The following is a 23273-nucleotide window of genomic DNA, read 5'->3' as shown; positions in this document are numbered from 1 at the left end:
TTGAGTTTTCCCCTCAGACCAGAAAGGCGAGGTTACGTTTGGTAGATTTTGGTGGCGCTTGTTGCAAACTGTGAAATAAATAAACAAATAAACAAACAAATAAATAAACAAGACACTTAAAATACAGTTTATGTTTATTCTTTTAAAAATTAGGTCATTATACTTCTCATTATACTACTATCAAGGTAGCTCTATATTCCTCCCGGTCGTATTGGGATTTGTTGAATTTCGGCTCGAGGGAGAATAATAGTTATGATGAATTATCCATCAATCCATTATTTTTCATAGCCGCTTATCCTCACTATAGGGTCGCTAGTTTGCTGGTGCCTGCCCCAGTTGCCAGCCAATTGCAGGGCACACGCGAACAAACAGCCAGTCACGCAACCAATCACACCTAAGGACAATTAAGCTGTCAAATACACCTACCATGCATATTTTTGGAAAGTTTGGAGGAAGCCGGAGTGCCCGTACAGAACCCATGTGGGCGCGGGGAGAACATGCAAACTCCACCCAGGAATGCCGGAGCGAGGTCGAATTGAACTGGGGACTGAACTGTGAGGCGGACGTGCTAATGAATTAGGTGGAATTAGGAGGCATTGAATTAAAAACTGAAAAAAATCCGCAAAAGCAGCCTATGTTTGATTTCAATATCACAACATTCAAAGTTATAAATCTCTAAGTAGGTTGCTGAATATTGATTATCTAGGCAAGTGGCGAACTCAAGGCGAAGGAGGCAAATCTGAGCCACTTCATTCGTGTATGTAGTGCACAAAAAACTACTACCGTACACACAGTCATGCAAAGTGCTATCGAGCTGTAATATGCATGTACACTACTAGATGGCGCTTTTGTACCTTGAGTTGCAGAGCGCGGCAAAGAAGAAGTGACGACTCAAACAAGTCGGCAGACAAAGGCACGCGGAAGTAACTTGAGTTTAAACGTCTATTTCGCTTTGCTTCACAATCAGCATTTTCCCTCGAAAAGAACCACTGGTACGTTGTTCTTATTATTGTAAGAAATGTGAGTATGTATTAGCATGCCAATAAGTGGTTCAAGGGATTTGATGATTGTCGACGAAGATGATGTTGCTTTATCTAGCTAGCGGTCTAGCCTCTGAAGCTACATAGTCCACGAATTCACCACTCATTTTACATTAGAAGCTCCACCATTATAGTATTTTTTTTGCATAAATCTCGGCGTCATGTTGTCTTAAGATTTGTTTTTCTCTGCATTTATCACAGGAGCGGCCGCACAGCCACAATGAATCTGGAAAGACTGCCAAATGAGGAGAAACTTGGCTTATGCAGAAAATATTATCTCGGTGAGAGCAATAGACAGTTATTTTTTAATGAAACGTCACCGTGCTGTTGATGACAACGCCACAGAGGAGATCTAAATATGGCTTTGTTGTTGTGCGTGCGAAACTTGGAATTGTTTACATTCCTAATGTGTTTAGGGAGAAGGTTAGGCATACAATTGGCAAATTTGTGCAATTAATGGATACTGTGTTGGCACTGGGCCATTTTGTTGATCAACGGGACACCTGATGGCTCGTGTTTCGATTACATCCAACCTATAAACGTTTTTCTTAATTGTATTGTTTTGTCTTGTAGAGCCAATAATTATCTGTGTCATATCCATTAGCCCTAAACGAGTCATTTTTTCCAAATAATTTTACGAACTTTCCAATTAACATTTAAGTCACCCTTTATTGTTACATGTGGGGGGGAAAAAACCTTTGTTTATGACAAAACGTGTGATGTCACAGATTTTAAAGAATTTATTAAAAAAAAAAGAAAATAACTTAAAAGTTCTAATAAATGAAACCCATCAATCTAATTTGACAGTAAACTAGTATTTTTGGGAACCCACGTTGGTTATATACATGTTTATTTCAGCGCAACATGTTAACCATTGCTCTAAATGTCTTCAAATATGTTTGTGAAATGCGCCAAAGTAAAGGCAAAGGATGAGAAACTAAATTACTGAGATTTGCCAATATGAGATCAAAATGGGCCCTCAAGCTGGAATATTTAATCTTCATTGCGGATAAAGACGCAACCCACAAACATGTGCATTTCCTATTAACTTTGGCGCCTCAGTTATTGGTATTGATTGACCGATACAGCGATTGTATTGGTCGCGTGATCCAATACAAGTTGCTGTCTTGGTCATGTGATTCAATATGAGCAGCATCGTTGGTCACCTGGTTTTTCTTAAAGCAATATGCGCACAGACATGGGATTTCGCTCTGTGAGCTTGACATGTGCCAATGCATCAGTGTTGCTGGGCCAATCATAACTGTGCAGTGCTTTGGCATACTCACCACCAAGAGTCCAGTAAGCGTGGACTTTGTTTTTTGGACTTGGATTTTACTCAAGATTATGGTAATATAAATGAGTACACACAAGCACAAGTTAAACATGTGATAATTGTAAGTTGCTGTTCTTACAAATTGTTAATAACACATTAAAATAACGAGATGATGACTGAGCAATAGTGGTCAACGAAGACCAATTCTGTACAGAAGTGGAGTGGGAGGGAAATCTCGACCAAGGACAGGACAGTCCAATTGGCCAGTGAGTGTAGTTATTTAAGGTCACCAAAGTGTCAACAGAGTGAGTTATATGCTTCAGGTGCTAGAAAGGCCAACTTAAACACAGCACAAATACTCTTTGTATTATTTATACTTTGTGTTTTTCTCAGGTGGATTTGCTTTCCTGCCATTCCTGTGGCTCGTCAACGTTGTTTGGTTTTTCCGAGAAGCGTTTGTAAAACCAGCCTATACTGAACAACTGCAGATAAAAACATGTGAGTGCAGACTGGTAATGCTTTTCTGTAAATTAAATGCTTATGAAGAAAAACATTATATAAGGTTGTATTTTATTATAATTGTCGGTATGTCTTACAGTCAACCTTATTCTGAATGCAAAACGTTAAATACCTCTAAATTTTCCCATTGTGGTCACCTGGTTGCCTGCAAGCGCCACATTCGTAGCCTGCAGGCCTGTCCCTAAAAATATCTTATCACTTATGAGATATTTCCTAATTTTCTAGGAATATTGTCAAAGTGATCAATTTAAAAATGAATTCTGTCAGGATCATCAAATCTGTTGCATGGTAATGTTAATCTGTTTCATAATTATAGATTAGCATGACCAGTGTCTTCACATACAGTAAATACCCTTAACTAAAATGGTAAATACAGAGGATAAAGAACATATTGGCTGTTTACTTGTGGCCAAATATTCATTGCTTAACTCTTTCAGTGCCATGGACGAGAATTCCCATCTTTCAAAATAGTAACAAAAAAAATAAAGTTCTCGTCAAATAATTTTTTTTTAGGAAGGGTAGCTGGCACCTTTGACTAGTGTTTATCTAAAACTAAGCCAATTGAGCACTGTAGTGAGAACTATGACCATTGGATGGCAGTGTTGCCATATATACAACACATTACATACTTGCAAGTAAGGAATGGAGATCAATCTTTCATATACCACCCATGTTTACATAGACATAGTACACATTCTGTCAGCCATGATGAGTGAAAATGCTCTATATACTGGCACTCTAAAGGTTCCCTTTTCAAATAACGATTGTCACTGAAAAGAGTTAATGCGTTGTAACGCCACCATTCAGATTATTGTTATTAGCCCGCCTGAGGCATTTCCCATTATATGTTAGCATTTGCAATAAAGCTTGCAAATTTAAAGGCTAGACTGTGTAAATACACATATAATATTTTGATTTATTGTATGTTCAGCAATTGACAATTGGAGGCCTCTACGAATTGCTTGCTTATTCCATCTGCCAAATTAATGCTGGATATGAAATGAGTTGATTTCACTGCCAGTATACAAATCTTTTATCTCAAGTTTGTGCTCGCAACTCAAAAGAATCGGCTGAATGATGGTTCGTGATTGGAAAAATTCGAAAGTCACTCAAATGTCAAGGCACCAGTGTGAGTGTGACTGACAACTGACAATGTGTCATTTTGTGTTTGGTTTCAATTCCACGTAGATGTGAAGCGCTCGGCAGTGGGATTGCTGTTATGGGTTGCAGTCCTCACCACTTGGATCACCATTTATCAACATTACAGAGCTCAGTGGGGGGAAGTGGGGGACCTCATCTCCTTCACAATTCCACTGGGAATTCCTTGAAGGGCCTGTATCAAAGCCTATGACAGTGTCACATTGTCAATTACTTTCCCTAACCACCCTTAGTTATTTTACTTCCTGAACCTATGGCTGATTATCCTTGCTCGTTCATGTGCTCCCAGCACCGGCCCCACCGGCAGATAACGTTGTCGAATCTCTCTATGTAACGTCACAGTGAGGATGAACAGTGTCGTACTGCCTCTACACCCCCCGCACTGCCGTTAAAACATTGACATTTCACTTGCTGTTTAGAAATGTCTCTTTTAAAAAACATGCACATTTCACAAAAATCTTAAATCACGAATGTGCCAAGGGTAAGATTTCATGATTTATATGCATAAATCTAACTGGGAAGTTTAAAATGCCAAAATATAAGTCCTTTAAAGTCTTTTTGTTTTGCATTAAACATGCTCAACAAGTATGTCCCCAAGTATGTTTGCATTTGTAAATGTGAAAAACAATGTAACGTTCAGGTTTAATGTTATTGCAGGTAGATTGTGTTGAGCCTGGTCTTTGAAAGCCCCCATCTAGGCTATTTTTGATGTTTCCCTCAACAACACGTTTGGAACAATCGCAGCAGAAGCCTGATAACGATCCTGATTATTTCAATCAGGTGTGTTGTAGCAGGGAATTATAAACATCAGGCTGGAGAGGGCTTCTCAAGATAGATCCTGAGCACTACTGTGCTAGACTATTGGTTCTTAACAAAATATCATTTGAGCCCCGGGGCTTGGTGATGGGTGTATGTGCTGAGTGTGTGGGACCATAGAATGCTGGAAGCGACATCATGAACTTTGCAGGGCTCATTAGTTCCAACAAAGTTAAAAACCACTTGTAAATGATGAATCCATGCTTACCTTTACCTTTTTTTTTCTTCTTCTTTGTGTATGAGTACCATTTTACTGAAATAAAACTTCTGAACAATCCGTATGTTGTACATTCCTGCATGAAACAGTAACAGATGCCAACATAAAGCAGTGTAGCACAATAATACTGTATGACATGTGGATAGACAGATATGTTCTTTTGACTCATCTGTGAGGTATGTTGTGGACATGCATAATCTGAAGTGCAGTAGAGGTCCCCTAAAGTCTGGACCATTATTGGCGCCTGTTGTGAAACCCAATACCTTAATCCCCTTAAAATGTGCCCTCACTTCCCTGTCATCCTTTGAGTCATAACATACTCAGTGCCATATTTAGACAGTGCAGTCAAAACTAAGGTGACAGGTTCTACTTACTGTGTCACTCCAATGTGACTAGATGTGTCAGAACATTCTGTTCTTTTCAGAGGGTAGAGACAGACTTATAATAGGGAATAAATTAGGTCCTTTATGAATTTATTTTTGTTAAGAGTGGGTGAGGTACAGTCTCTCAAAATTTTAACGATGACACTGGTCTTACCTGTTGACATTTTATAATGGTAATCCTATAAATTCAGTTACAAACCCAAAGGTTTTCATAAAAAGCAAGCTGACCCAGTGGTAGAGTGCTTTTCTCCCAACTGAGAGGATGTTGGTTTGATCCTCTTAACATTGTGACTGTTATCATTATCAAGAAGATACTAGTTCTTCATGATGCTGCAAAATCAGTAGGTAAATAAGTTTTTAGTTTAAAACATAGGTGTCAAACTCTAGTCCTCGAGGGCCGGTATCCTGCATGTTTTCCAGTTTTTTCTCCCAAAAAAAAAAGGGCAAAATGTTTATTTGCTGTTGTTAGTATCTACTAAAGCAGAGATGAATGTGGCAGCAGCAGACAACAGATTGAGTATTCACAATGCGTTCACAAGACGGACATATGCTCATTATTTTCAGTTCGTCAGAGATACAGAGAATAATACTATCATTAAGTGCACGTTGTGCGCAACACTCAAAGAGCTGTCCACTTAGTGAAATGGGACAATTGATTTGACAAACCATTTAAAGTGGTGCCACAGTAACGTAAAGTTAGCAAATAGAAAACACATGGAGGATTGCGCTCTCTCACTGAGGGATGCCACTTTGACCTCAAAAGGTTAGGAGATTCATGGACTATGTCGTACGTAGAAGAGATGCTGCCGCTTCCTACAGTGGATTCACCAGCATTTGAAAACTTTGTTTCGTCCCACCGAAACCATCTATTTTTTTAAACATCTGTCCCTAACCCAGCTGACTGAACTTGAATTTGAATATTAATGTTGAAATTGTAAAATGCAGTTTTTGCCTACAGCATAAACAATGCATCACTATGCGGTGAGGCTAAGTGGATTAAAATACAAAAAAAAAAAATTATAGCTTGTCCTTAAAGGTTTACAATACAATACAGATGAAATGATTTGTACTGGTTTTAGATTTAAGCCAAACTTTCACCGGATGTGTAATGAGCATAATGAAGTGCATTTAAATGGCTGATCCATATTTCCAGTTGTGGTGAGAGTAATATAAAAGTAATGCAATAGTAGTGTAATGCATTACATTTTAAATACAGTATTTGAAATGACAGTAATAAGTATTCGTTTTGCATTCGTTTTGAAGTAATTTGTCCAACACTGTCCTCAAACACACGTGATTCAAATGATTAGTTTAGAAAGTTCTGCAGGAGCTTGAAAATGATCCTAATCATTTGAATCCGGCGTGTTTGACAGAAAGGGTTTGAAAACATGCAGGATACTGGCCCTCGAGGACTGGAGTTCGCGAAGCAATTTGAGTATCTAAGGTAGAAACGCACTTAGACAAAGTCTATTTACCATTTTAACATGAATTACATTGTAGTTGAAACAACATGATGTCAACAAACCATGTTTTGTGTAGCTTGGACCATGATCCATGTACATTAAAAAAGAGAAAACACGAGCTTATCTTAAAAATATTGAGGTAGTCCTTCGTAGCCAATATTCAGGCAGTTAAGGACTGATCGCTTGACATTCAATCTGCAAATTGTTTGCCTTTAAATGGCAAAAATAATGATAATAATGTACCTGCAATCTCTGATCGAGCCCGTTACAACTGACAGTCTTTCAAGGATCCATTATAGGTTGTTATTAGTTTTTGAAGAGATCTGAAGAAAAACTCATCACAAAAATATGTGATGTCCTCCATCCATCAACAAAATAGGACATCCGTTACCAATGATGACTGGTCCAAATTGTCAGCCTCATAAGTACATTTAAACTCCATAAGCCACTTTCAAGTTAAGATAATAAAGTGGGATTTTTACTAATCGTAGGAGAATGTTTTGACTTGGTACACTGACTTAATTGAGCGGCAAACTACTGGCAGCCTACACGCAGTGGCATGTGTTTGAAGCACTCGTGCCGTCTGTCGCCGTCTCTCAGGCTTTCAACCACAACGGCTTTTGAACTTATTTTTAGATATGCTTATCTTGAAAACCTACATTTCGTGCATGTTCGGTTTGATGACAATGACAGCAGTTAGTTCATGACGACGGTGCCATTATCCACCCTGAACAAACAGTTGGTGGATACAATCTAGATAACAATGATCCCATTAATTCACTAATAAGCCTATGACAGCTGCTTCAGTCCCAAAACAAACTGTCCTGTTGCACGAACAGAATCCCAAGGGTACACATGCTCAGAACATAAGAGAAGCAAGGTGTCCCTATGAATTCCCAACTCATTATGCAACTCCAGTATATAACCCAGCTATGCTCAGTGGTCTGAGTCACACAGCCACTCTAAAGTCACGCTCAGCAGAAGGAATCCTTGATTCTGAAACGCATCCTGACGAGAACGGTAGGATGACTTGTCCTCTGATATTCAGCTGCCACAACTGACTTTTTCCAATTTTTTTTTTTTCTCAGATCTGACATGGATTTTATCCTACCAACCACACTTCCAGTTGGTGGCATCCAATGGGATAAGGTTCTACCGCCACTTTTTCCCCGTCTCCATGGGACCTCTGACCTATATAGCTGGACACCCAAACTGCTAATTCCAGAGATTGATAGTACTACTGCTGCAGAGGTAATTAATTATGTTTGATGTGAAACCAAAGTAACTGTAAATATAGTTGGACAAAATAAACAATGAGTCTAATTCTGTGCGGGCTTTAACAATGCTCACTAAATGCAACTTAATACCTATTAAGAGGAGAGTAAAGCTCTATCTCAAATCTACATGTGTAAAGATAAAAAAAAAGTGCTGTGGTGTGATTCATATGATTTTATTCCAATGATATAATTGTGCTAATATATGTTGACAGGCAACCTGCGATGATAGCGGATTGACAATTCAAGTGGATGTCAAACATTTTAACCCCAAGGATCTGCTGGTCAAAGTGATAGGGGATTTCATCGAGGTACAAGGAAAGCACGAAGAAAAAAAGGTTGGTGTTGTGTATGGTTAGTTGCAGTATTATGAGTGATGAACGATGGAACATGTCACGGAGCATAATATTCCGTTGCTGTGTTCTTTTAGAAAGATAGTCCCAGGATGACAACACGCCAGTTTAACCGTCGCTATCGAATTCCAAAGGGAGTGGACACTATGGCTTTGGAATCAGCTGTTTCTCCAGATGGTGTCCTTATCATATCTGCACCCATGCTGCCAACAGAGATGTCCACGTCTCAGCCATTCTCATAAAACCCATGTTTGTTAGGTTCTAACATGGCCTAGTCTCTAAGATTTGTAAATAATGCTTTTAAAGGGTTAGGGTTAGCCTTCCACCCTTCCATTGTATTTCAAGAATGCACACTGTAAATACTGGGTCCACAATTTAAAAGCTGTTTCTATTTTCAGCAACCAAGTTTTGATGATGAACTTTTTAATGTATTGTATTTCCTCCTTAAATGTCAATAAATTACATACAAATTCAAATCAAAAAAAGTTCCTGAGTCAACTTGGGGTATCTTCTTGCTTATCCAGGAAATTGTGCAACATGAAGTCCACTTGACTGGAAAGAATTAAGAGAACAGATTAGCCCTCACGAAAGGAAACAAAATAAACTAATGGGTCTCACACAAGGATATGATATGGTCAAATGAAAAAGTGTTATTTGAGTTACGATATTACCCGATTTGCTCCTTGACCCATTTTCTTTGTGCGCGAAGCACTCGTAGTAAAGTGTCGTCTTCAAATTCTTTCTCATCCGAATCTGACAACAATGAATAATAATGGGATTTTCAATCAAATTTGTTCCATCTATTTTATATTCCACACACAATACAACATCAAGTACTTGCGGGAGCTTTGACACAAGATGTTTAGAAATGTGGAGGGATGACAGCCGAACAAAATGCAGTGCTCAAAATTAAGAGCGGGATAACGGTTGAGTACCCCCTTAGCTCACCTTCGGCTTCTTGCAGCAGCTGAGACGCGACCTCCAGTGAGGTGTGTGCGTTGCAAGGAGGAAGTGAGGATTGTGGAGGCTCAAATGGCGATGGGACAGCTGCATCTTGAAGAGAAGAATCATCTTCTGGGAACAGGACCTCTGAAACAACCTGACAGATTCAATAAAAAAAAAAAAAAAAAAAAAAACACTGATTACATCCATCCATAGCCACTTATCCTCACTGGGGTCGCTGGCTAGTTGGTACCTATCCCAGCTTTCTTCGGGCAGTAGGCAAGAAACACCCTCGAATGGGTGGCAACCAATTGCAGGGCACGTACAGATAAACAACCATGCAAAATCACACCTAAGGGCAATTTGGAGCATCCAATACAACTACCATACATGTTTTTTGACTGTGCCCGGAGAAGACCCACACAAGACCTGATGACCTAACTAGAATATTAATAAAATAATGAGAAAAATCATCGCTCTCCGTCGCTATTTCACCCCTCTGATTTTATTATAATTAGCATTTTAAAATACACCACACCTTGATAAGAATTGTATTATTAGAAACCATAGAGACAGAAGGCGTGGCCAAGGGGTTTTGTAGGCACACACTGCCGCCACGCAGGAACACCCATCAGCCTTGGTGTCCATTGTACATTCCAGGAATGACAACATAAAAATTGTAACATTTAGCTTTTTACAACATTCCACCACGAGTAAATTATGCTAGCAATGAGGCACTGTGGCTAAAATTGGCTTATGAACATGCACAATTACGTCGGTGACAGGCATGGCTTGGATCAAACACGCAGCAGGGGAAGACTGAAAGTGAGGCTACATTCAAAATCTTGCAAGCAGTTTTAAAGCCACTAACTCCACCTGTCATACATTATACATAATTTACATAATGCTGTGTATGAGGCATGTAATAACTTTAGGACGAGTGATGATGTTGCTTAAACGCTGACCTGTTTTAAGGCACGATGGACTGGAGATGGTGATGCATGATTGCCTGAATCTTTGCGCCTTTCCTGATGCTGGGAATCTGCCCGCGTCTTGGTCTTTTTTGGAAGCTTCTGATGGACAGACCTAGTTTTGTTTGGTGCATCAGCATGCTCATTACATCCAGTACACCTGCAGGAATGTCACATCACATATTTTTTTCAATTTCAGGCCGTGCTCATGCAGCAGGGCTAAATGCTCAATTCAGATTTTTTTTTTGTGAAATACGATTTTTTTTTGTGAGTTCAATCATGTTTCAAAATAAACGTGACCTGTACTTGACCTGTGTGTGAACTATAAAATACCCCAAAATGCCATGCATGCACCTAGAGGATACCATAGTCACACACAGCAGGTGCGCTTAATGTTAGTGTTTACGAAAGTACCACAATGGATGACCGAATTGAGTAGCTAGCAATGTTGGAATGGCTGTCAAACCGGGGACCTTGGCATTTTGTGGCAAAGTGGCAGCGATGTGTGTAGAGAAGCTTGTGGGTGAGGAGTCGAAGCAAAGCGTGGTTGAGAGAGATGTGCTTTGTTTCGCTGACAGCATGGTTATTCACATTAGAATGTGCGGGTCGGATGAAGGCGCATGACAAATGGATATGGATCAGTTTCAGGACCACAAACCCAAATGGCATGGGTTGCATTTGAAAATGTGTGTCGTTCAAACTGCCATTAAATAATCAGATACAGGCTGCATAATCGCATAAAAATCGGAATTGAGTCACTTCAAACAGCTGGCAAAATGTAGCCTAAGGGTCAAGGGGAATCATGACTTGAGTTTTACCTTGTTGATTTCTTCTGCTTTCTGATAACCCTCTCCCCCTTCTCACTTTCTCCAACTTGCTCTGCTTGATCTTTTTCCGTTTTAGCCGTCTCATTTATCATTCTGGGTGTCGCTTGATGACCTTCTTCTCCAGGTCTTGACGGACTCCTTTTCTCCTTGGGTTTCAAAGGATCGCTGACTTTGACTTCTGTACATCTGGAACTACAGTGCGCTTCCAAAGGTCTAGATGAACTTCTACCTTCTCTAGGCTTCAAAAGATCGCCATCTGTAGGTCTAAAATGACAACCTACATCTGTAGGTCTATAAGGAGGAAGTGGTGGTGATGGAATGTGTCTGTGAGGAGGCTCATCCATGTAACTCTGCTTTAAATTTCCAGAGACTTTGGTTTCTTTACTTAAAGTCTCTTCCGGTTTGTGTGAATTTCCTTGGAACACGTTAGAATTAGGTGATTGAGCGGGGCAGGGTAGAATATCGCAAAGGAGATGCATGTGTGCAGGAACATGCGCAAGAGCCTGTGGTTGAGCAACCGATGTGTCAGTGACAGCACTGGCAAGGTTCGTGGAATTTGATTGTAGCTGTCCATGGACTTCTTTGTGCTCAGGAAACGCTCCTTGTAATGGTTCGGTGTATTGAATACATGGCTGTTGCTTTAGACGATACAATAAAATTAAAATTAATGACTGTTAGGGTTCAGTATTTAAAGAATGTTGCAACTATGACTCCTACCTTGTAGGGATGTGAAATTACTGAGGAGGAGTGAAGACTGGGGCCAAGATTCCCATAAGTGGGCATACAGAGTCTGGAGTTTTGCCCGAACAGTCTTTGTTCACTAGCCTGCTCCATCTTTCTTCTCAAACGCCACTGGGAGAGGATGTCGTCTTCCAGGAGTACTGGTGGTGCCATTACTGAAGGGACAGAGTATTGATGGAGGGGCACTGCTGGTGTTGAGTCTAACGCGGCCATTGCTGCAAAGGCCACAATACACATAAGAGCAGCAAGTTTAAATTGGAAGAACACAGTAAATAAAAATAATGTGAATAAATACTGAGAAGACTCATCTCTTACTGGCTGTAGATTTTATTGAAGTATGAATCACTGGTGTCTTATTTATATTGACTGGAGAAGAACAATCTGAGCATCCCAGGCCCTCTGAACTGACAGGAATCGATCCATTGCTGAGAATACTCTCACTGCGAGGAAAGAAACCAAATTATAATCTGTGCGGGATTCAAGTAATGCGACATCATTGTTGGACGCTATATGCATTGCAAACCCTCTCTGCAGAAGTCTACTGGCCCTTTCTTGAAGGTGACGTATCTCTGTGTCCTCAAATTCACTCTGAGATGTGTCTGACAGAATCTGGGTTAAAAATAAAAGATATTGAAGGAAAACAGGAGACATTTTTAAAAGAACACCACAAAGCTTTGGACTGCATTTGGGAAAGAAAAAAAAAAGGCCTGCCTCCATGTTTCTGAGAGGAGCTTCAAAAATATGGAGATGCATCTCTAAAAATTGCACTGGAAACTTTACGATGAACTAATTCATGTCAGTAGTTCAATTCAAAAAGTGAAGCTCATATCACAAACTGTATAGAGTCATTAAACACTGTGAACATTTTCTTTTGAATATCCATCCATCCATTTTCTATAGCCGCTCACTAGGGTCACTGACTCGCTGGTGCCGATCCCACCTGTCTTTGGGCAGTAGACAGGGGACACCCTGAACTGGTTGCCAGCCAATTGGAGGGCACATAGGGACAAACAACCATTCACGCATCCAAGCACACCTAAGGACAATATAGAGTCTATATATTGTCCTTAGGTGTGCTTGCTTAAGAGTGTCCATTGGACACTCTATATTATAGTGTCCAATACACCTGCCATGCATGTTTTTGGAGTGTGGGAAAAAGCTGGAGTGCCTGGAGAGAACACATGCGGGTTCAGGGAGAACATGCAAAACCCAAACGAGAAGGTCGGAGCCAGCTGAAATCAAACTCGGGACTTTGAACTGTGAGGCGGACCGGCTAATTACTACAACACCGAGCCACCTTCTTCCAAATAATTTGGATGATTTTGGCATGCAGCTAAAGAAAACAGAAAATTCACACTCAAACATGCTGTATTACATACGATACTCAGTATTGCAGTATTGAGTTTCACTTTTTAAAAGGAATTACAAAACTGAAATAAAATAACTTTTCTATGATAGTCTAGTTCATCAATATTCATTTGTAAATGCTAATAAATGGCAACAAAAAAACAAAAGTCCCTAAACTACAAACATTACTACAAACATCATTCAGTACCATACTGCTAAAATGTTAATTCTAAGGGCACAGCTGTGCTTTCTTTTTCTCTATCGTTTTCCTCAGGTGACATAAAAACAACCACATGCCCAGTGAACTCACATGTGTATTTGTGTTATAGTCTCCTCTGCATGGTGAAGAATTAAGGTCCTCATCAAGTGGATGTCTTGCTGGACTAGAGCTAGCTTGGCTATTATAGTCTTTTGGATACAGCAGAAAAAATACAATTAAAAAAAACTATTTTAATATTTTAGAAACATGACCATTTGATCAAAATGTTGAACTTTACCTTTGTGTGATGTTTTAGTTGGAGTGGAACTAGGAGGTAAAGATGACGAAGACATCCACCACAAAGGCACCATCTCCTCTTCAAATTCAGGGGACTTCAGTTGGCGCTCTTCTCGACTCAGTGGTTGTCCGTAGCGAAAACGATCAATGTACCTGCAATGTACCCATGAGAACATACAATTTTACATACTAAGGTAGCATGATTTCATTTGGCTTTTAAATTGGAATCATACTTTGAAACTACTGAATCTCGATGAACTTCTGGCTGAGAGGAAACAGTCGATTTTGGAGCTCTGAAAGATAATGGAGGTCTTTCCACGTCAGTTAAGGTAGGAGAAGAAACTCGAGCAATGGAACCTTCAGAATGTGCGATGAAAGATGATCCATATTTGTCAGCCAAATGATTCTCATTTTTGTCAGCCGTGAGTACTTTTGGATGACTTCGCTGGTGTGAGCGTACAGGAACCAAACTCTAAAAAGTGAAAAACATGCTTCTGTAAACAAAAACATGTAGTTTAACGTCCATATGTTTGTTACATGTTAACCCAGTTATACCTGTTTGTTCCTTTTGTTCACTAAGTCCTTGGTGAGGGACTGGCTGAAGGATGGCTTCGTCATTGGAAAAGTTGCAGGCTCAGATGAGTGGTGCCTTGTCGCACAGTTTCTAAAAGATGCAAAATGTCAACAGCTTATTGGTGAGAAGCTACTTTGACTTTGAGCAAGGCACCCCAGATCAGAAAACGAACAAGAACAATTAGTTTGGGGCATAAAACGAGGTTCTCGATCTTACCTCGATTTAATAATAGATGATGGTGTCAAATAAAAACCAGAACACGTCGTCAACCAAATGCGGACAACAAAGGACGTTTAGCGCGCATTAAAGTTTCTTACGGCAATTTACAACAGTTTTACAAAAAGATCTACTATGGGTTACGCACTCAACATATACAAATTCTACGCTGGCCAGCATAGAAATCTGCTACTTGTACTCCTTTGAATAATTGCAATAAATTTGGTTAAATTCCAAGACTACAGTGGCAATTCTAGTCCTGCTGTTGACAATCGAACAATTGTCTGAAACTACCGGTCGTTTTTTACGTAAACGCGATTATCCAATACACGCGGCCTTGTAATGACTGACATAGCAGTTGGCCAATCAGGATGATCATTATTGATACCAAAACACCAATCGGCAAATAGGAAAAGGGCAGCGCGCGGAAGAGGAAAGTCTGTTTAGAAAGCTGTAATGCTATCCCTTAGCTACACAACATCCACTTCATAAATTGAACTACTTCTTTAACACACATTTGAATGAAATATACGGAACCCGTTTTGGTTTTTTTATTGTTGTTTTTTTGCCGCATTTGGATTCAAGGTGAAATAGCCGAGTAGCCAACCGCTGTTGTCGACTGAAGCTAATGTTAAGACTTGCTAGCTGCTTGAATACATACGGTCCACTGTACAGTCCTTTATTCTGTTTACTCTAATCGAAGGACAGTGCTACATTTAGGCTTATAATGCATCACATCAAGATCAAAGTCGAAAGACCAGGTAAGCTTTTTTGCTCCTATTACACTTTCTTTCCTCGAACTATCGCAGGTACACGTGAAGTTATATCTGCAACTGTTAAATGTTGGGCTGGAGCGATTTTGTTGAATGGCGCTTGTGACATCACCCGAAGATGAAAACCAAGTAACGGTGGAACATTTTAAATGTAGACTGGGTCTTTTAATCGTGCACGTTGGTTCAACTCTGGGAGCCCGGGAGAGCTAGTCTGTGTGAGGAGGGCTCGGCGTGAGTTGTGGCTGATAGCGATTCTCGGTTGAAAATATTCTATTACCTCTCATGGTATTATGGCAACTGAAGCGCATCGGGACTCTGTCCTCCTTGACCGCATATGGTGATAAATGTATTTGTATCAAATAAATAACACTTTCTCTGCAGATGTGGAGGGGGCCACAGCACGCAACAGACTAGACTCTATTTTGAAGGGACTGGTAGAGAAGACTGAAAATGAAAGGTTAGTATTTTAATTAATTTCAAATCAACTGATAATAATCCGACTGCCTCAACTGATATGCTGCTGCGTTTGAAACAGGGAGCAAAATGAAAGTGAGGCTGGAAAAATATCAGTTGACCCAATGAACAAGTAAGTACAAGATGTATACAGTTCACTGTAGCCTATATCATACATGGCACTGTGGTGAGAGTAAATGTTAGAATAATGTTTCAGTGTACATACCCCAAAATGTGTGTCATCTTATTATAAGTTTCTGTTTCATAGGGAATTGTCCCCATTGTCTGCTGGAAAACGGTAAAATATCTACATGTTGTTTGTTTGGGTTTCATTTTTCAGTAAAAAGACAGATATGCATATAATGCTTATTGCCCTATTTGAATTCTTAGGCCTTCTGCAAGATTCCCGCTGCATCGTCGCAAAAAGCGCAAAGAGATGGATGAAAGCATAACAGAGAGCAACACTCAAAAACAAAGTCAGAAAATACACTTTTCAAAGATTTTTTTTTTTTGACGTTTTATCCTGACTTTTTCCTCACTGTGTCTGTTTTTCCAGATGCTTACATTATTAAGTTGTTTGACCGAAGTGTAGATTTGGCACAGTTTAATGCCAGCACCCCCCTTTATCCTATTTGTCGTGCATGGATGAGAAATAATCCGTCCGTCCGAGAGCCTAGTGAAGAATCCCCAAGATCTCCTCAAGTCATGCTTGAGGAAGAGGTAAGAGCCACCTATTTGAAATCAGTATTGACCTGAGATAATGAGAAAAGCTTCACTGAACTTGTGTTTGCAGGTCACAGACATGATCAACGGCAAAGAGCAAATTGTATACAGACTACCTCCTCCAACCGCTTCTCCCATCAGCCCTTCTGGTGAACCCATCAACCTCAGGATCCCACCAACTGAAAAGCCCACAGTCACCACGGTTCTCTACATAAGTTTTTTTTTTTTTTTTTTTTAATCAGTCACAAATTGCAGTTTTTAAATCTGTATAAAGAGAAAAAAAAAAAGTTAAACTGAATTTCTACTATAGCTCCAAGATACAGCGTTTGCACAGCCCTAATTTTTACACATGCTAATGATAGTAAATTAATAAATCATGTTTTATCTTCTTTCCAGTTAACAGATTTTGCGCCTGGGCCCAACTCCTTCATATGTGATCACATGGAACGATGGAAAAAAATCAGGCAGAAGTATGTGACTCATATTATTATCATATATTATATGAAGTGTATATACAGTTTTTAATGATGCTATCAGCAACATACTGTATTGTATACTGCAGTTTATTTACAATGTCTAAGAGTTTGCAGCAAACAAAGCCAGTTTATTCAAATGTGCATTTGTTGAAAACTTAAATATTACTCAATGTTTATTAATTAAAAAAATATTGATCGGGGTATTAAATTATAACTTAGTTATATTAGTTTAACTACAGTAGTCACAGGTGTTCACCTTACCAAATATGGCCGTCTTGGAAAATAGTTTGGACACACCTGCTCTAGACACACATGCTATTGATGAAAATCTAAGTTATGAGACACTATTAAAATCTTAAAAAAATGTAAAGGTTGTAGAATGTGATGAATTCTACTGTCCATATTTTTGTACAATGTGGATCAAGTGTTGATATCAGTAAAATGTACTTTTTCTTTTTCCTCAGGTGGAAGGAATGTTCAAACAAAAACCAGTTGCGATACAGTGAGAGCATCAAGATCCTGAAAGAAATGAAGGACTTTTATGACCACTAGTTGAAGACTTTGCAAGTTCTTATTCTTTCCCTTTCAAAAATATTGTAAAAGCAAAGCAATTTTTTTTGGTTTTTCTTTGGACTTAGAACATTTGGGTCTGACATCAAGAGATGAATGAGACAAGAGATCAACATATTTCTTGGTTGCAGATTTCAAGACCTAAGTATCTAAAATGCACTGCCAGTAAGAACATCAAAAGTATGTCTGGGCAATATGGCTGAAAATAAAGCACTTTGAGCAACATACGGTGTTGATAAAAGCGCTTTATAAGTGTGTAAGATTTAACACAAAGCAGTTGGATGGATCTGGTTGGAAGAGTCCACCAGCCTATTTTAGCCCAGACGCAGAGCCTTTACTCCTAATGTGTCTGGATGTAGATGACAGTTAATACCAAATGCAATGCCTAACCTGTCTTAACCACAAGGAGCTTACATGCCCATGACTGAGACGCGAAAGTCTCGAGGTGCCGAACACATATCTGGATCATGCCGCTTGTTCCGCAGCCGCGCCTACGAGGGACATTTGGCTACCAAATTTGCAACGGAAGAAACAAACAACACTAAGGCAGAAATACAATGAGGCTCTTAATAGTAGACACTCTTTTGCTCAACATTGGCATAGAGATACTAAAAGAAGTTGGCACCTCCCCCTTACTATCTTGTTTTACCATACACATCTTTTGATCTCAAAACATCTACAGCAAAAATAAAGAAATTGGCCTCACTGTTCTAATGCTTCTGGAGTGCAGTGCATTGATACTGTGATTGGTGCACCAGTCAGTGCTAAAATTCCACCCCATCTCCATTTACAAAGTATAAAAGAACCTTAAAGTGTACTTGTGGTGATGAGGAGGAAGCATAGTACAGTGTATGAAAAAAATTAAAAATCTGCATCCAACCACGTTCTTGCTTTTACGGGTTTAAAAGTAAGCTTATAAAATTCGAGGCAGCATGCGGACAGCCATACTTGCCAGTAGGGGGCAGAGACATGTCATGGCAATCGTTGACAGTGTTTCCTTACATTGTTCATTACACCACATTTTCTTCCTCATAGTCTGACAAATCTGACTCACTCTTGCAATTTTTCAGTCAGTGCTGCTGGATTCAAGGACCTTCCGTCGAAAATTGAAAGTCTGATATTTGCCAGAGTATGGGCAAGAAAATGACATGCATTGAACGGGAAGCAGTGGCGGGAAAGACTGGTTGTCAACAATGCCATGTCTCGTCTGCGTCCCCTGCTGGTAAGGACCACTGGCAGGTGTGCGCTTGATGTCTCAAAATGGGTTTCCCAAGATTTGATAAGTTTGCTTCAATACAACAGACGAAAAAAAAACATGTTTTGGTGCACTTTTTTGGGGGGAATAAACCATGTTTACTTATTAGCACTACATATACACTTTAAGCAACAGATGGACCAGATATTCTATGCAGCGCAAACACAATTTCTTGAATTGAGGTATTTTATATTGAATACATTGCTAACGTTAAGGTCTAAATAAATAACATGATTCACTTTTGGCAAGTTTGTTCTTGAGACTTTTTTTAGATGATTATTTTTTTCAATCAATCAGAAAAAAAGTACTCTCCTGAATTAAATTAACACTGTGGACGTGCTAACCAATCTTCCACCATGCCAATTTCAAATTAACTATACCATCTGATTAAAAATATGCTGCTTAATCTACTTAGGATTTGGGTTTCACTCTTCAAATAATTAAGCAGACAGGAATGCAAGACCCATGTGAAACTTCAAACGTTATATTTTATGCACCGATTAGATGGACAGAAATAGTTGCAAGAATTCCAGTTCTATTGAAATAGGAATGACCATAGAAGGCCACTTAGATGACATATGAACGGACACATTATGTCGTCAGTTTACAGGAATGGTTCACAACTTAATTGGAGGCGATGGTCCTGTCAATCCAGCTGCGCAGGTAGGAGACACGGGCGTACACAGCAGGTGTCCGCACGTTGCAGTTGGAGGTGCCCCAGGACACGATACCCACAAGGCTCCAAGCTCCACCATTCTGGCACACCAGTGGACCGCCAGAATCACCCTATGAAACCCACAACCATTGTTCCGTTAAATATGCGAAAGACGATATGAAATAACATTTTGTCAGTTTATCCATCAGTCCTTTTTGGGTAGTGCATATTCTAAAAAGCAAAAACACAGAAGGTAAACTTCCACTTAATTATGAATGACCAACTTTATGTTTTGATATTTATATCTTTTGAAAACTTTTGTAAATTAAACTCAGATTTAAGATAACGTGAATTTTAGTCACCGGGATAAAGTGATGTCAGAACCACATAACACCCATTTGAGGCAGCCTGGGATGTTTAAACAGTGATCAGTAGGAACTGCAATTGTGTCAGGCTTTCCCTATCAAAGGAGAGTCATTGACTTCTATGTACCCAACTGCCTTTGAAAAGTTTTCGACTTCTCCCGCCAGATGATATGAAGCACCTGAGCACTGCCAGTTAGTGGCTAATTTATGAAGACACTGAGATTAAAAAAAAAAATGGCAACAAGGCACCATAACAATAAAACATCAAGGTAAGTAAGTTTTTTTTTTTTTTTTTTTTTTTTTTTTTACACCCCGAACTTGAGAACGAACACGATTTCAGAATATTGAGCTGTTTCTATTGGTTTTTGCGGCTCAATCCAGGAGCAACATTTTGTGCTGTAGAAAGATCAAGTCAGCCATTGTCATGACCTGCTGCCAGAAACAGCTTCAAATTAAAAGCACACCAAGGTATTGGTGACCGTACAGTATTTGCTATGGTGAGATTTATTTTTACGTTGGCTGACCTTCTTACCATGTTACGCAGTGTATTTTACTGTTGTGCAGAGCAGTAACAAGCAGTGCATATATATATATATATATATATATATATATATATATATATATATATAACTTTTTTTTTTCTCTTACCTGGCAAGAGGAGACTCCAGAAGCACCAGCACAGATCATAGCATCAGTGATTCTGTTGAAACCCCAGTACTGCTTGCACTGAGCTGGGCTGAGCATAGGCAAGGAAGTCTGCTGCAGGTAGCGAGGGCTTGCTGTAAACCCAAAGCACAGAGGGGTGTGTTTCATCTCATCTTCCGCAGTGCCTTTCACCATTTTACATAGGTATTCATGACTAACAGGTTTGTCCGGTCCTGCCCCATCCAGTGGTGACACATCTGGTTCCGGTTGGGATGCTGGTGCTGGAGCTGGCCAGGCACACGGGAGCCACAGTCCTGGTGATCTGAACTGGAGAGGACAGCTTCAGAAGGGTAATGTCATTGTTGAAGTTCTGGGAGTTGTAGTAGGGATGTGAGATGGCCTGAACAGAAACATCAAATTCAACATCGTCGTCGTGCGAGCAAAGTTCTCAGTACTGTAAATGCACGTGAAATGTTGGCGCCACTTACCCTGGAGATGGTCTTGACCTGAAGTTGCTCGCTGTTGGATTGACGATCGTGCTCACCCAGGATCACACGATGGCTTCTGGGACTGCACAAAATTCAGAATCATAGCTTCATCCTTTTTTCCAAAGACATAGCCTCTGTGATTTTTTTTTTCAGTCAAGTAATCCATAACAAGCACAAACCATTTTTGTACTGGGGGAAAAAAAAGATTTTAAAGAGTACCATGCCATCTGTGTCTGATTTATAGAGAGAGATTTTGTAGAAATATAAAGGCATTCTTTATTCAGTAACTCCAGGAGAAGTTATTGAATTATAAATTCAAAAAAATTACAAGAAATGTCAGTTTAATTTCTGATTCTGACTGATGATGAATAGAAAAATTTAACCAGGAAGAGTCAACATTAGTAATAATAAAATACTAGTGTACAAGTCATTAAACCTCAAAAAGTGAAATGACCAGTGGATTGTGAAAATGCCTCTCCAGATTTTGTTTCTCTTTCTAATGCTGTATTGTTTCCAAAACCTATTTAAAAAATGAACGTGTTTAATGATAAGGACACCTGTGCTGATTTACAATCAAGATAATGATACCTAACATTTTCGACAATTACTAATGAAAATAAAAGCAGACAAACATTGGCTACAAATTTGGCATCAGCCAAGTGTTTGGGAAAAAAAAACAAAAAAAAAACAGAAGGGTGGTGCTTACGACACACGGCAGTGAGCTGCAGTAACAACCCAGTTCTGGTTAATCAGAGATCCGCCACAGAAGTGGAATCCCCTGCCATCCTAGGAAAGAGAGATTCTTTACATTTAACTTTTTTCTTTTATTGACAATGGTATTTATGAGTGAATGTGCAATGGATTGGGGGTACCTGAAGTGAGACCTGCCAAGGCCAGGACCCAGGCACAGCATTCTCTCCGTTTACAATCTTGTTGTAGCCGCTGACTTGGGGAGTGATTGAAGGCCTTCCACATCCTGACACCCGATCACAATATTATATATATAATATAACAAAAAGTCTCAAATAAACCGTTAAAGGTTTTTAGGTTTTATAAATGTGCACCGCCGAACCTTTGGATTAATAACCACAGCAAGAGTAAATGAGTGCATGTGACTCACCCAGTGCGGAGGCAACAAGTGCAAAACAAGTGATGAACAACAACATGGCTTTGTCCGGGCTGTGAATCACGTCCGTGAGCTTCTGACGCGTGGGACACTTGCTTTTATAAGAGCCTGACCTACACTGACCATGAGCACCATATGTTCATTTGTGATAGGTGTGGGAATGGAACAAGTGCAGATAAGCACTTGGAATGTATTCAAATCGGTTTGGTATTTTACTTAAACAGCATAAAATTGCATCCATTTCTCCATTCATTTTCTATGCCGCAGTGCTCTCGCTTGCCTGCGTCCAAGACACATACAGGTCAATTTTACGCATACTGTGATATCACTGTGAATGAGGAGATATTATCTTAATATATTTTGGTCTATTTGCAACACTTGTTATTGGGATATCAACAATAGCTCCTTACAAAGATTCTGGGATTTTTTTTTTTTTTTAAAGCTCCCACATCCTCCCTTCTAGAATGCCTTCTAAAAGGTGCTATCTTTAGGCCTGAAACAAAATAAATACTGCAATTTTTTGTTAGTATAAGTATATTGCTATTTGCAGTATCACAAGTCAAAATAATACACAATCAGGTGATAACGAGCCAGAAAGTAAAGAAGCGAAAATTAAATGCTTCGGAAGCCGAAGAAGAGGAACAAAACAAACATGTTGAGATCAAACAAATCAACACATATAAGATAAAAAGCAGCCTTTTGTACCAAAATGGACCACGTTATATCAGTGGTTGCAATATTAAGAAGATGATGATAGATGCTGCATGTAAGTTCATTCCATTATTATAATAAATTTTTACTATTATATTTGTTAATATCTGTTGTTGAAAACCCCTTTCAGGTAACTACCTCTTGAAGCTCATTGAGAGTGTGCAAAGCAGTAATCAGAGCAAAGGATGGCTATTTTGAAGAAACTAGAATACCAAACATGTCTTGAGTTGACCTTTATTTGTTAAGTATGTGCCTCTAGTTGTTCATTCATAGTGTTGAAACCTTCCATGACAACCTTATATATAAATACTCATGAAAATGCAGAAACACATTGAATGAGGTGTGTCCATACAATTGGTGATTATGGTATACAGTTGTGGCACAATTATAGAAACACCTCTTTTGTGCTCATAAATTAGATAA

General features: G+C 39.4%; 5 protein-coding genes across 7 annotated transcripts; 3 read left to right on the top strand and 2 right to left on the bottom strand.

The window, feature by feature from the left end:
• The first annotated feature begins 853 nt into the window (after nucleotides 1-853).
• LOC148426728 (gamma-secretase subunit PEN-2) lies at nucleotides 854-5083 on the top strand. Its single transcript, XM_088409298.1, has 4 exons — nucleotides 854-992; nucleotides 1242-1321; nucleotides 2707-2811; nucleotides 4021-5083. Exons 2-4 carry the CDS (start codon nucleotides 1261-1263, stop codon nucleotides 4158-4160), a joined length of 306 nt encoding a protein of 101 aa, XP_088265424.1. The 5' UTR covers nucleotides 854-992; nucleotides 1242-1260; the 3' UTR covers nucleotides 4161-5083.
• A 2681-nt stretch (nucleotides 5084-7764) lies between these two features.
• Nucleotides 7765-8969, top strand: LOC148426727 (alpha-crystallin B chain-like). The gene is made up of 4 exons (XM_088410588.1): nucleotides 7765-7889; nucleotides 7958-8120; nucleotides 8359-8481; nucleotides 8574-8969. Exons 2-4 carry the CDS (start codon nucleotides 7965-7967, stop codon nucleotides 8736-8738), a joined length of 444 nt encoding a protein of 147 aa, XP_088266714.1. The 5' UTR covers nucleotides 7765-7889; nucleotides 7958-7964; the 3' UTR covers nucleotides 8739-8969.
• Nucleotides 8304-14882, bottom strand: LOC148426726 (uncharacterized). 2 transcript variants are annotated; one of them, XM_088410587.1, is made up of 13 exons: nucleotides 14611-14882; nucleotides 14376-14484; nucleotides 14054-14292; nucleotides 13822-13973; nucleotides 13635-13732; nucleotides 12501-12586; nucleotides 12293-12417; nucleotides 11954-12192; nucleotides 11228-11874; nucleotides 10404-10569; nucleotides 9445-9595; nucleotides 9168-9249; nucleotides 8304-9048 (listed from the first exon to the last, which is right to left on the bottom strand). In XM_088410587.1, exons 2-13 carry the CDS (start codon nucleotides 14436-14438, stop codon nucleotides 8991-8993), a joined length of 2106 nt encoding a protein of 701 aa, XP_088266713.1. In that variant the 5' UTR covers nucleotides 14439-14484; nucleotides 14611-14882; the 3' UTR covers nucleotides 8304-8990. The 2 variants fall into 2 exon arrangements, with proteins under 2 accessions (XP_088266713.1, XP_088266712.1); XM_088410586.1 differs by having other exon boundaries at nucleotides 9445-9585.
• A 149-nt stretch (nucleotides 14883-15031) lies between these two features.
• On the top strand, nucleotides 15032-19096 carry LOC148426725 (protein lin-37 homolog). 2 transcript variants are annotated; one of them, XM_088410124.1, is made up of 10 exons: nucleotides 15032-15371; nucleotides 15765-15840; nucleotides 15919-15969; nucleotides 16105-16134; nucleotides 16227-16312; nucleotides 16393-16556; nucleotides 16630-16761; nucleotides 16956-17029; nucleotides 17500-17598; nucleotides 18676-19096. In XM_088410124.1, exons 1-9 carry the CDS (start codon nucleotides 15338-15340, stop codon nucleotides 17585-17587), a joined length of 735 nt encoding a protein of 244 aa, XP_088266250.1. In that variant the 5' UTR covers nucleotides 15032-15337; the 3' UTR covers nucleotides 17588-17598; nucleotides 18676-19096. The 2 variants fall into 2 exon arrangements, with proteins under 2 accessions (XP_088266250.1, XP_088266249.1); XM_088410123.1 differs by lacking the exon at nucleotides 18676-19096 and having other exon boundaries at nucleotides 17500-18487.
• Nucleotides 19097-19328: 232 nt separating this feature from the next.
• On the bottom strand, nucleotides 19329-22275 carry LOC148426724 (chymotrypsin-like protease CTRL-1). Its single transcript, XM_088410122.1, has 7 exons — nucleotides 22134-22275; nucleotides 21886-21989; nucleotides 21720-21799; nucleotides 21014-21095; nucleotides 20745-20925; nucleotides 20529-20659; nucleotides 19329-19646 (listed from the first exon to the last, which is right to left on the bottom strand). Exons 1-7 carry the CDS (start codon nucleotides 22177-22179, stop codon nucleotides 19485-19487), a joined length of 786 nt encoding a protein of 261 aa, XP_088266248.1. The 5' UTR covers nucleotides 22180-22275; the 3' UTR covers nucleotides 19329-19484.
• Between the last annotated feature and the right edge of the window lie 998 nt (nucleotides 22276-23273).

The sequence above is a fragment of the Hippichthys cyanospilos genome, chromosome 3 (assembly GCF_059441005.1).
Source record: "Hippichthys cyanospilos isolate Australia breed blue-spotted pipefish chromosome 3, RoL_Hcya_1.0, whole genome shotgun sequence".
Classification (NCBI taxonomy): Eukaryota; Metazoa; Chordata; class Actinopteri; order Syngnathiformes; family Syngnathidae; genus Hippichthys; species Hippichthys cyanospilos.
Note: the sequence above shows the minus strand (reverse complement) of the source record. Positions and strands in the feature narration are given on the sequence as shown.

Bases quoted from the DNA above. Each gene is read 5' to 3' on its own strand.
- LOC148426728 (XM_088409298.1), top strand. From the start codon at position 1,261: ATGAATCTGGAAAGACTGCCAAATGAGGAGAAACTTGGCTTATGCAGA. The intron at 1,322-2,706 runs GTGAGAGCAATA...TGTTTTTCTCAG, and splicing joins ATGCAGAAAATATTATCTCG to GTGGATTTGCTTTCCTGCCA. The intron at 2,812-4,020 runs GTGAGTGCAGAC...AATTCCACGTAG, and splicing joins ACAACTGCAGATAAAAACAT to ATGTGAAGCGCTCGGCAGTG.
- LOC148426724 (XM_088410122.1), bottom strand. From the start codon at position 22,179: ATGTTGTTGTTCATCACTTGTTTTGCACTTGTTGCCTCCGCACTGG. The intron at 20,660-20,744 runs GTTAGTCATGAA...TTGGGTTTACAG, and splicing joins GGGCAGGACCGGACAAACCT to CAAGCCCTCGCTACCTGCAG. The intron at 19,647-20,528 runs GTAAGAGAAAAA...TGGGTTTCATAG, and splicing joins CTGGAGTCTCCTCTTGCCAG to GGTGATTCTGGCGGTCCACT.
- LOC148426726 (XM_088410586.1), bottom strand. From the start codon at position 14,438: ATGACGAAGCCATCCTTCAGCCAGTCCCTCACCAAGGACTTAGTGAAC. The intron at 14,293-14,375 runs GTATAACTGGGT...TTCACTTTTTAG, and splicing joins TGAACAAAAGGAACAAACAG to AGTTTGGTTCCTGTACGCTC. The intron at 13,733-13,821 runs GTAAAGTTCAAC...TGTATCCAAAAG, and splicing joins AACTAAAACATCACACAAAG to ACTATAATAGCCAAGCTAGC.
- LOC148426727 (XM_088410588.1), top strand. From the start codon at position 7,965: ATGGATTTTATCCTACCAACCACACTTCCAGTTGGTGGCATCCAATGG. The intron at 8,121-8,358 runs GTAATTAATTAT...ATATGTTGACAG, and splicing joins ATAGTACTACTGCTGCAGAG to GCAACCTGCGATGATAGCGG. The intron at 8,482-8,573 runs GTTGGTGTTGTG...GTGTTCTTTTAG, and splicing joins GAAAGCACGAAGAAAAAAAG to AAAGATAGTCCCAGGATGAC.
- LOC148426725 (XM_088410124.1), top strand. From the start codon at position 15,338: ATGCATCACATCAAGATCAAAGTCGAAAGACCAG. The intron at 15,841-15,918 runs GTTAGTATTTTA...CGTTTGAAACAG, and splicing joins GAGAAGACTGAAAATGAAAG to GGAGCAAAATGAAAGTGAGG. The intron at 16,557-16,629 runs GTAAGAGCCACC...TTGTGTTTGCAG, and splicing joins AAGTCATGCTTGAGGAAGAG to GTCACAGACATGATCAACGG.